The 13037-nt window shown below is 45.4% G+C and overlaps 1 protein-coding gene across 1 annotated transcript in view; it reads right to left on the bottom strand.

Moving 5' to 3' along the window:
* Plc21C (Phospholipase C at 21C) overlaps window positions 1-11368 on the bottom strand; it is a 484769-nt gene extending 473401 nt beyond the window's left edge. Inside the window, exon 1 of the mRNA XM_071677149.1 lies at window positions 11159-11368. Within this exon, the coding sequence (XP_071533250.1) occupies window positions 11159-11257 (99 nt within the window). The 5' untranslated portion in view covers window positions 11258-11368. The remainder of the gene's footprint in view (window positions 1-11158) is intronic.
* Window positions 11369-13037: the final 1669 nt, after the last annotated feature.

Genomic DNA, 13037 nt, shown 5'->3' with positions numbered 1-13037 from the left:
CAGAGTAACTCAATTGATTAATCAATTATCATCCCAGTGTGTATGATTTCATCTCTACTTTCTTCTTATACCGATATATCAATGCTGGCGACGCGACGCACCGGTAGCAAAGGCCTAGAAATACTTTCCACAGAAAAAAAAAAATGTAAAGAGAAAAAGAAAAAGTCTCAAAGCGGAGTGAAGTGTGGAGTGAAGTGTGGAGTGAAGTGTGGAAGTTTGGTTTTCTTGGCTCATTCCATCCGCTTACACAGCTGGCCAGACCAACTCGATCCACTACATGCTTATTTCCTCGTCTTCCTCATGTCTGAATGATACTTTGCACGGGGGAATATATATATATATATATATATATATATATATATATATATATATATATATATATATATATATATATATATATATATCGAAGCTGCATAACTCTGTAATGAACATGGACTGATCAGTTTCTAAAGCATAGGAGTACGATCCTTCAGCAAGACGGTACGAAAATTGGGTATAAGAAGCTACCCTTTGATCTGCAGGACATCACATCCAATGGTCGTACCGAAGTGCTCAAGGGTCGTCAACACGTCCCTTGCCTGTCCAGCAGTTACTGTCGTGGGAAACATCTGAGTTACACCTTCACAAAATCGAGTGTTCCATCACAATAAAAATCATTACATGCGAACGGAAACAGAAGAGTCCAGCGGGAGCTAGTGAATTTCACTCATAACCAATTCACTGTGTCGACGAGATCCAACCGGTGACGTCAATCATAACAGATGCAGCAAATGACGTAACATATAACAAAAAAGGACGCCGATAATGTCACATTCATGTGAATTTCTTCTGCTCTCGACGTAAACATAATTGTCTAACTAGATCACTATCTGTGTAGCCATGGAAAACGACTACATAAGACAAAACCTAAATAGGCCAATTACTGCCCAAATTACCAAAGTAGTGCACCACCAGAGTCATTATGTCACTGGCCATTACTGTGAGGTCTGGTACGTAATAACCTGCAAACATGACTTATTTCCAGATGGAGAAAGATAAAGCTAGACATGCGGGCAACTCCACCACACAGTCCTTCAGAATAGTCACTGACACCACCACTCCTTAACCTCCTGATCCTAGCTAATTTCCTATTACTACCACCATGTATGAAAGGTACAGAAAAGGACAAGGGCTAAACTTCCATGGGAATTTGGTACGCCTCTCTCTCTCTCTCTCTCTCTCTCTCTCTCTCTCTCTCTCTCTCTCTCTCTCTCTCTCTCTCTCTCTCTAATGAATCTGGCTCCACTGAGCGGACGCCTCCAACCCCCATACAAAACTGACCACCAACAATACAGCAGTTCCACGAACGAACCTTGGAGACAATGAACCCCCCCACCCCCCAGCATAGGCTCTTAGACTACACTCCGGCCAATTGGACGACAAAAAAAGGTTAATACCATCACGACCCTCTCCACAGCCACTACGACCCTCCTCACAGCTACCACGACCCTCTTCAACCATCACGACCCTCTTCAACCATCACGACCCTCTTCACAGCCATCACGACCCTCTTCACAGCCATCACAACCCTCTTCACACCCATCACGACCCTCTCCACACCCATCAAGACCCTCTCCACACCCGTCACGACCCTCTCCACACCCATCACGACCCTCTCTACAGCCACCACGACCCTTCTCAACCAAACAAAACATTGTGTGTGTGTGTCATGAAGTAAGATAACACCGCTCGCGTCTGGTGTATTTACCGGAGGCACCCCAGGGGCCTGAACCCGGCCCGTTTCCCGCCACACCCAGACCATCAGCCAGACAAGAGCCCGTGACTAACGCAGTCCACCGACAATAAAGTATAGCCCAAATGTCCCACCTCCTCCTCCGCCGCCGCCTCCTCCTCCGCCTCCTACTGCCAATACACAGGCCTTTCACCGACCCTGAGCCACCACTGCATGCACGGGCTACAGCAACATTTTGCAAACCCGAGATTCACTAGATGGTGAAATATTAAAAATAAAAAAAGATATGAAGGAATATGAGACCCGGAGAGAGAGAGAGAGAGAGAGAGAGAGAGAGAGAGAGAGAGAGAGAGAGAGAGAGAGAGAGAGAGAGAGAGTGCTGCAGTCAGCGCCCCTACATTAAAACATATGCAATGTCAAAACACAGAGAAACGCTGTTATTGCTGTCTTTCATATTAATAATTGGGACGTTCAGTAACACATAAAATATGCACTTAACCAAGAATTCCTTCTATATAAATATATATATATATATATATATATATATATATATATATATATATATATATATATATATATATATATATATATATATTTATATATATATATATATATATATATATATATATATATATATATATATATATATATATCACAATACTTTCAAAGGATCTTGAAGTCCTTCATTTCCACCGCCCTGCCATTACACAACGTCGCTGCTATTACACTGTGGTTGACTATCTCCTTCACAAACACGACCCTTCCTCCTAATCACAGGGGTAAAGTGGGGACGGGTTGCCTGCACACTAGGGTTTGCGTCCGGCAGAGACCTAACCAGTCTTACCAACAGCCTTACCCTTGTACTCTCATGTTTCCATCCTCATCCTCCTCCTCCTCCTCTTACATATGCCGTCAAAGCGACTTACCACCACTCTATCCCATTCCTTCTCTAACACAGTTAATGGCACAGCATCATCTGCAAACAACAGCTGAGGCACCTCCAGTCTCTACCATCCTGGTTCAAGCAATACATCGCTATCACACACTCACTTCTCTCTCTCAATTAACGCCACATTCATAAACACATTAAACCATCCTGACGCACTCGTGAACGCATATACGATCCTATATATACAACTGTACATTATGTAATGAGTACACAAAGTTGTGCATCGCTTCTTCCAAACGATCAGTAAATGAATGTTGGTATAAAAGTGCTTTTTCTCATCAGAGTTCACACTACCACGAGAGGCAATACACTGGCCTACACCGCTGGATACACATTTCTTGTATATCATATTAACGACCCGTTAAATACTAGACATACTCTACCTCCACCCCCTCACACACACACACACACACACACACACACACACACACACACACCAAACCTAAGCCGGCGTACATGCGTGTGTATATACACACAATAAGTTAAGAAACGGGGCAACACGAGCGTAAAACTCTCTCCCCCGTAATACATAAATAGTAAACATATCCTACCACACATACGCACAGCACAACGACCACTTATCTCCTACACAGGATACCCTACACATCTACCCCAGCAGACGAGCGACACCTTAGCTTATCTCGACACCAACTCGCGTGTGTTTCTGTGTAACTTGCCGTCAGGGACACCATCGCTGCTCCATGTGATAAAAAGAGTACAGAATGAATGGGGTAGGGCTTCTTAATTGACTGGCAAGCTACTCTCTTTAAGGTCAGCCAGGTTAAATGCACGGGGTCCATGGTATACATCGTCCTCTGTATCTGTTAGTACCCGCTCATATCCATTACAGATTTTCCATGGAAAATGCACCCAAAGTACTCAGTACTGTTGTACATCTGTCAACACTCAGTACCGTTGTACATAGCGCTTATCGCGACTGCATAGCTGACTGTCAGCACTCAGTAATGTCCATCTGTGTCAGCAATCAATACCGCTGTACATCTAACTGTCTGCGCTCAGACCTGACGTACATGTGTTGAACATCTAGCTGTCAACCCTTAATAATATTGGACAGTTAATTGTCATCCCTTAATAATATTGTAAATCTCAACTTTCGGCACCCAGTAGTTGTACATTAGTCAGGAATCATACTTTTGTACATCAACCACCAAACCCTCACACTACTACAATTACGTATCTGCAACACACTTGATCTCATAATATTGCCCACTGGCCCGTTAAATCAAGTTTTGATCCCTTGTCATATTTCCCAGAGTCCCTAGGTCCCACAATAGTAAGGTCTTCCCCATCTAGTAACGAGGCCCATCAACAGATCTATGTCCCTAGATCCCGCCTGAGTAAAGTTCTTCCCGTCCAGTAACGAGAGCCATCAACAAGCAGCGCACTCCAGTTCCCAGGATGGACAGTGCAGTGGACGGCGAGTGTAAGTGATACGTCACGGAGGCGGGTCGTGTTTACTTCCCGGGGGGACCTGGGGAGCCAGCAGGGTGCGCGCGCACTGGTGTCTGCTGCGGTGGCCGATGTCTGTCAGCTTCTGTGACATGTTCCGTGCTGTGGCGTATGAGGTGGAGGCTCCTGTGATTTCCATTGAGGTAATCCTGGTCTTGCCAGCGTGCTGCGGAATGTGACACGCTCCTGTGATGGCTTTATAGGACGATGGCACAACCCGCTACCCTGACAGGTGTCCAGATACCTATGGGACATTATTCTGAAATGTATTATCGACATAGGTCTATCAACTCTCACAAACGCTGCACATTAACAGAGGCGAATCCTGCATACCCTCCTACGGTACAAGTCTCTACCGTTACGATTCAATAATGATTATCATTTCCATTCGTTTACGTCCAATTTTCTTCATACCACTTGTGGTAGCCTCTGGCCAGGATAGTAACATCACCTCCTGACCTGACCCCGCACTACGAAGGCACTCTAGGTAAACCACATGATCCATAAACCGTTACTGTGGGCAAGGTAAATACGCATGCGTGTGAAAGCTGTGAACGACGATTCTAATTAACAGGTGGCGAGTTCCCCTCAGGCCTGGGAAAGGATCTGTATATCATCAACAGGTATGTAAAGGTCAGGATGTTTAACATCCCCCGAGCACGACTGTGCAAAACCTTAGGGGCGGCAGTGCGAACCTTGAGCACTGTTGTGCAGCCCTTGAGCACTACTGTGGAAACGCTTACGTATCACGATATGATCCTTCAGTATAACCTCTGACGTGGCATTCCACGATCAGGTTACAGGCCAGAACATCATACCCAAGGATCGTACCGTCGTGCTCAAGGATCGTATCGTCGCGCTCAAAGGTCGTATCGTCGTACCCAAGGATCGTACCGTCGTGCTCAAGGCTCGTATCGTCGTGCTCAAGGCTCGTATCGTTGCGCTCAAGGCTCGTATCGTCGTGCTCAAGGCTCGTATCGTCGCGCTCAAGGCTCGTATCGTCGCGCTCAAGGCTCGTATCGTCGCGCTCAAGGCTCGTATTGTCGCGTTCAAAGGTCGTATCGTCACGTTCAGTAATTCAAGCAATAAAAAACTTAGCAAAGATCCTTACGTATATTAGCATAACAATAGAAATTTATCTATGTTTCTTTTGTGGCTTCTACCACCATACGTACACGAATATATATATATATATATATATATATATATATATATATATATATATATATATATACAAACAACAGTAAAACTTTCGTGTCAGTGATAGTGTTATATGGCAAAATCTGTCATGATCTCAAAGTAAATGATAAATCTTATCTATGCCAAGTCCATTTATTAATTCGGGCAGTATAACATCTACAACAGAGAACAATAATTCATAACACATGTAAGACAAATCAAATACAATCATCTGCATACGAATTTTTTGGGTTAAATTAAGACATGTACGTGTGACCAATGTATGCATCATGTCGGGTACAACACGTACCATTATGTACACTTCTGTCATGTCAGAGGCTGGAGGGCCAGTCATTTCTACCTGTCACTCCTGTTATGTCACCTCTACCCTCCACTCCCGTCATATCAGGTGCTGGACGAGTATCACCCTTCCAGTCAGGTAGCAATCCTTTCCCGCCAAACACCCAAATGTATCTGAAGGAATAATCACGCAGATGCCCCACAGCTCCGCCGTCACCCTTCGACAACGACGCAAACAAACACCGCGTTCGCCATCACATCAACGGCAGGACCGAGAGCCACACTGGCACTCATAACCCAGTTCCTGAAGACCTCCTCCCCAGCAGGAGAGTCGGGGCGGCAGCAGAAGCAGCAGCGGGAGGCGGCAGCGGCGGTGGCAGGCGGCGAGGACCAGACCTGACCTTGGAGTGCGTGGGGCGCGTCCATCAATACTCCGGCTAGAGGGGGAGACTGCTGGAGGAGGCGGAGGAGGAGGAGGAAGAAGAGAGGGGGGGGGGAGTGAGTGTGAGGTGAGGAATGGATGGGCTTTCCTCGTTCCTCATCATTACACTGTTTATCAAACATTCCACCCAAGAGAAAATTAAACATAATTGGTCACCATCAGTGGGGTCTTCACCCGGGTATCGAGGACCACCATAAATCGTACTTCTGGTCACATCCGGAGAGCCATGCTGTCACCGGAGAGAGCAGTTTGGAATTCGAAATCAATATCGCACAGCCTGTGAGGTGATAAGGCTCCCGAGACGCGCACACCGCCGGATAAGGACACGTTAACCTGCAACGTTCACCCGACTCCAGTAATGCTGAGGTCTTCTCCATTAATGCTGAAGCCTTCTCCATTAATGCTGAGGTCTTCTCCATTAATGCTGAGGTCTTCTCTATTAATGCTGAGGTCTTCTCCATTAATGCTGAGGTCTTCTCCATTAATGCTGAGGTCTTCTCCATTAATGCTGAGGTCTTCTCTATTAATGCTGAGGTCTTCTCCATTAATGCTGAGGTCTTCTCCATTAATGCTGAGGTCTTCTCCATTAATGCTGAAGTCTTCTCTATTCATGCTGATATATTTTCCATTAATGCTAGAGTCATCTCTATTAATCCTGAGGTGTTCTCTTTGAATTCTGAAGCCTTCTTCATTAATGCCGAGATCGTCTCCATTAATGCTGAACTCTTTCATTGTTTTAGGACTTCTCCGTTAATGCTGAAGTCTTGTCCATTAATGCGACTATTCTTCAAACATACATTGTAACTTTCATGTGGCCAACATAATTAATAGGTTCAAATTCGACCTTCCAGCACACATTGATGTTGTTAACCCCTTTTGGCCAGTGCGCGACCCTTGCACAAGGTCGATTGTTTGTTTTTGGGGATTTAGGCCTATCCACTCCCCGCCAAGGTCACCAAGGCCGTCAAGGGCAAGTTATAACACCTTCTGGAGGTAAAGATAATTCCTAGACCATCATAGCACGGCTCGTAAATGCGACGGTACGACCCTTGAACACAAAGGTACTTCATTTGAGCAGTGCGGTACAACCCTTAAATATAATGACCAGGCCTGTGACCTATAACCCTTCAGAGTCAGGTTAAAGGCGTAAGGTCAATATACTCAAAGGTCGTCGTACTCAAATATATCATACGCATGGGTCGTACCGTCCTGCATAAGGGTTCCAGACCACCACATACTAAGGACTTCAAAGTAACTGCAAGTATCTATTCATTAAGACACAGGCATTAAAACAAAATATTATATATATATATATATATATATATATATATATATATATATATATATATATATATATATATATATATATATATATATACATACATATATATATATATATATATATATATATATATATATATATATATATATATATATATATATATATATATATATATATATATATATATATATATAAGTTAATCATACGAAGTGTTTAGCTCAAGTGTTAGTGGGTTCCTCAACTTCATAACAATATCTCATATATTTACAGTGAAGATGACATACAGTTATGCCCATAAAGAAATAAAAACGAGTAAAGTGGAAGGCAAAATAGGTATCATACAGTCATACATCAATACAGAGGTTCACAGGCCTCCCTTCTACCATGTCCCACCAAAAATAAATGGTGAATTTAGGTGAACGATATGGAAAATTTCACTCCCTTTCCACCTACTGGCCATATATATATATATATATATATATATATATATATATATATATATATATATATATATATATATATATATATATAGCATGGTACACATATAATTCACAATATACACATAGTCACATGACACTCTTCAGTCCATGGGTACTTTTGCCACCACAAGCAATTTCTAGTGTTAACCTTCACCAAAATCTGATGGTAATCAAATATGACGGTAAACCACGAAACCCAAAGACTGTATATATATATATATATATATATATATATATATATATATATATATATATATATATATATATATATATATATATAAAACTTACGTTTCGTCGCCAAATCTGAACTTGCTCTAATATTTTAAGAAAAAACCAAGTCAATAAACGAACGTGATGAACACGCGTTGACATTCCGCCAGAACTACATGGGAGGCTAAGCTATACAGTCAGCACTGCCGGAGTGTATCCATCATCAACACTGGTGATGGTTAGAGAGTTATATATTGCCAAGCATTTATGACGAATCGCACGAGTGACATAAACCATACTCAATGACTTATAATGATCGTATGCAATTATACAGGCTGAGGCAAATGGCAGTCAGTGCTAGGGGTACTCAGCCAGTGGGAAGGATGATTCCTCGGGAGTCGAACCGCTGTCACAGCGACCATAAACAGTAAGAATGTGTGCGGCATTACCGCGAGAGTGTTTAAAGATTATTCAACTGGTGGCTATAACACAGCGTTGACGACTTCGAAGACCGTGACGGTCTGTAAGCCGAAAATAACCAACCAACCAACCAATCATCTCCCCTACGGTCATTGGGCAGCGTTATAAGCGATGGCAGGCTCTCTGGAAGAGGTCTAGGCTATCAGCGCCACTTACCAACGACAGTGATGTAACCATCAGTCAACCCCCTCTCCCTGGCAGTGTCAACACGAAGAAGAAAGAAAAAACAGGAATAGCTGTTCAGGCAGAAGCGGAGGATGACGTTCCATTGTGATAATGTGTGAATCATGTTTTACCAGGGGGCTTCACAACCCTCAAATGTCACCACAGTTTTTGTCTCGAACGGTTTCTTTAGTACCAACCGACATTTCTGTAAATCAAAACAGCCGACACCATCGTTTATGAGCACATTACATAAAATACTAACGTGGGGGATTTGGCCACTCATCCTATGGGATTATTTGGTTAGAATACAAGTGCAACTTTGACCAAACAGAGATTATCTCTGGGATGTTAGCAGTGGACCAACAAGTGCTTCACTACATGTGAGGAACAAAGAGTGTACTCAAGGGCGAGGCTCGGTGAGTGGTGGTGTTGCTTCTGCTGCTGCCTAGCTGGCTTGCAGCTTCAAGTTGCAACTCATGCTGGAGGGAGTAAAAGACGGGCTTCTAAACACCCATATTGAACCCAGTATTTGGAGAAACAGGTAGTAATGTCCAAGCAATGATCCTTCCAAGACATGGGAGACTCATCGAGCGTGTAATATAGAGGATAATATCTGAGTAAACAATGAGTAATGCGGGGAGAGGAGGCCATGTGGAGGGACAATAAGGTCAAGGCTATCCTTCATGGTTGAAAGCCCTGGGCGTACTGGTTACCAGCATTACCAGACATGCGTACTAAGGAGGAAAAAGAGCTTGGTAGTAAGGTGAAGATTTTGTCGATGGCCAGTGACCAGGAGGAGAGGGCTGGCGAGTTTGAGAGAGGGAGGGAGGTAATAGGAGCGCTATTAAGTATGAGAGTGTGTAAGAAGTACCACCCGTTACTAGACCATAGGGGTGGTCGTGTAACACTCACCAGAACAGAGCGGGGAGGAGAGAGAGAGAGATGGGAGCATAACTCGGTAACACGAGACTTAGGAGGGAGACACAACCAGATGCTCCACCCACAGAAGGAAGGGCTACTTAGAGGGGCCCCAGTACTCCACAAGGCCAACAAGAGGAGTACTGGTTGCTGCTTCTAGGAGGAATTGGTCACACCGTTTTACGGGAACCAGTGGTATATGGGGGGGGGACTGATCCTGATTTCAGGAGGGCATCAACGACGGGCTGCTTCTGGGAAAGAGGAATCTGTACTGAGCTTAAGGATGAAAAGTAATGAAGAAGGAAGTAGTAAGTACTAGGTGCAATCAGGAGACTATAATTAGGAGGTAATGGGTTTAATGACAGCTTAAGGGAGGTAATGCGCAGTGTGAATCACTGCTATGAGGGACTGAGAGTAGTAGGGGAAAACTGAGTTGCATCAGGTGGAGGAATGGTAATATGTGTACTACGGGCTGGTACTAGGAAGAGCTAGGTATAATGGGGTCTGCTACAGGGAAGTATTGGGTGTAGCAGATCGGGTACAAACAAAGGTAGCGCGTGCAGAAAAGCTGGTACAGGAAAGACAAACTGCATGGAAGTTCATACAACGAGGCACTGGATGATGTACTGGCAGGCAGACACGAGGAGGACGGGGAAGGCATCGGGTATAGTGGTGGTTAGTACAAGTGGGGAGGAGGAGGAGGAGGAGGAGGTGGAGGAAGGGGGAGGTGGGTGAGCGGGGAGCCAGTGCCACGGACGGGCAAGATGGGGGTACCGTAACAGGTGCAGAAGGAGGAAGACTCTACATGCAGACGTGATACACAGGAAGGAGCATGTGTGAAGGGGAGGAGGACGCAAGTGTGTGTGGATGGCAGTGAGGAGGGAGGAGCAGCAGCGTCAATAGTAAACAATACAAGGAAGAAGATGGGTGGCGTGTGAAGCGCCTCTTACTTCTGCAACTGGTGTATCAACAAGCTATCAAGGTCATTACTGAGGAAACTCCCCACCTTGTTCTTGCGTCTACACCATTGCTTCACCCAGTGCCGCCCTCCACGTTTTACCATCGTCCCCTAGTCACTTTCACTGCCTCGTCATCACTAACTACCTCAGCCTAACAGCATCAGCACATTTTTTATTATTATTCTACCCGTCGAGAGCGGCCGAATGTTTACGTCGGCGAGACATGGGGTCACTCGGGCTAACATTTACTGCGCGTATTTTGGCCAATCACTCGCAACACATGCCATATCGTACACGTCTCCAGTGATTTTGCACACACATCTACTTTTCTACAAAGAGGCACTGTTGTCTGACACAGCATCTTGGGTGAGACTGCACACAGATGCGGACGGGACAAAGGAGAGGCGAGTGTGAGACACTTGCCCAGTGGGTGCGTCCGTCCACGGGCAGTTGAAGAGAGTCGTCAGAGGAGGGTAAAAGGCTCATAAGGTAAGGAGGGAGATCATAACGTGGCCAGGGCAAGCTAATGTTAAGGGCGAGAAGTCGGAGGAGGTGGTGGTGGCGGCGGCGGCGGCGAGAGCTCCGTTACTCACCTCATCCCATTTGACGAACTTGTCTCCATCCTGTAGTCGTTTTGGTACGGTGATATGCTTGAGCTTCAGGACGTGCACGCCGGACTTGGCGCTAGCCATGGCTTACCGCATGGACTGGGCGCGCGGGCGGCTGGGTGGGCGTGGGGGCGGCGACCAAGCACCACGGAAAGTCACAAAGCACCTGCTGGTACGGCAGCACAGGGGACACTGACTGAGCTCGCGCGGCCTGGGGTAGGGCGGCGGGCCGGGTGCGGGCGGCCTGACATGCGTCTCAACGCACTCACTCCCCCACCGGCTCCGGCCTCGGCGCGCTGCCTCGCCTCACACACCAACTCGCACTCCACTTTCCGTTCTTTCTCATCATACTCCAGTGGAAATACTGTGATCTTCACTCATCATCTGAACGTCAGGTGAGACGAAATTTCCCTCATGATGACGGGGGCAGCGAAGGGACTATACATGTTTTCTCCCTTTTTTCTGTGTGTGTGTAGCAATTAAGAAACGCAAGACTATGCTGCAGACATGAGATCTGCAGAGTGCCTCTGCTTCTTTTCACAGACTAGTCGCGTTACGTCTACCTACCCGTGATGCGACGAGCGATCGCGTTACGTCTGGCCATGCTACGACTGTCACTCTACAACCACACGTTCTTCTGTGGGTGGGAGAGCGCTAGGCACGCTGACCGCCCACCCATCTCTCTATTCTCAAGACTGTGGGCGTCCCAGCGCTCAGGGGCGGAGTTCACTCCTGCGTTACCTCCTTCAGCACGACGATACGACCCTTGAGCACGTCCTGAAACGACCCCTCTACATGGTTGTATGACGCGGAAGGTCGTTACTACCCTTGAGCAAAATGATATGATCCTTGAGAAACAACCGAACGACCCTTGGGTATGATGGCCTGGTCTTGGACGTAACCCATAGTGTGTCAAGATCAAGAGCTAAGTCATTGTACCTAAGAGTCGTGATCAAGGGTCGTTCCTTCAAGCTCAAGAGGCTGAACAAGTTCTACCCTTCCGAAGATTCCAAAGTAGAGATAAGTCTTTAGATTCATCACTTTTACTCCCCAATCTTCATAATCAAAAATATTCTTGTAATAGTCTGTCCACATGCCATTTTATAAGACTTTGTTGACGCGATGATCAGAATAACTAATATCCATAACTTATAACTATAGACACATCAACAACACACAGAGACACACACAACCAGGAGCATATCACTCGTGTTAGTCCACTTAAACGCTTTAGAAACAAACTGGATTAATTCGGCAAATAGGTGAACCTGAAGGATGAGCGAGATTAGACGCCTAATATGGGCCTATAGGCCTATTTCAATCTCCTCTCCCGGGTTCTAGTGTCGGGTGTTAGCCTGCGGCGAGTCATTCTGACCGTCCCAGCTGACAGCAGCACATTCAGACCACACGCTCTCTCACGCTCGGAAGCAGGATGGTGAATGAGACACACTTGTGACGCACAACATTTCAATAAATGTAAGAAAAAGATTGTGATCTTGGCTTCTTCTTCTTCTCCTTCTTCTTCTCCTCCTCCTCCTCCTCCTCCTCCTCCTCCTCCTCCTCCTCCTCCTTCTTCTTCTTCGTCTTCTTCTTCTTCTTCTTCTTCTTCTTCTTCTTCTTCTTCTTCTTCTTCTTCTTCTTCTTCTTCTTCTTCTTCTTCGTCACTGGTAACGAACTAAAAGCAAATGATTGAAACAATCACCAAGACCCGAAGATGAAACCAGTTATAAGGACCAACAGATTGAAAAACCGAAAGACTCGCCAACTATCAAAAACGACATCTTACAACAAATGTCAGAACCAAAAGCCTGAACCAGAAACCAAAAGCGAAAACAGAAGCAGCCATCAAAACCCAAAGACTAAA

This window comes from Panulirus ornatus, chromosome 24 (genome assembly GCF_036320965.1).
Source record: "Panulirus ornatus isolate Po-2019 chromosome 24, ASM3632096v1, whole genome shotgun sequence".
NCBI classification, from domain to species: Eukaryota; Metazoa; Arthropoda; class Malacostraca; order Decapoda; family Palinuridae; genus Panulirus; species Panulirus ornatus.
Note: the sequence above shows the minus strand (reverse complement) of the source record. Positions and strands in the feature narration are given on the sequence as shown.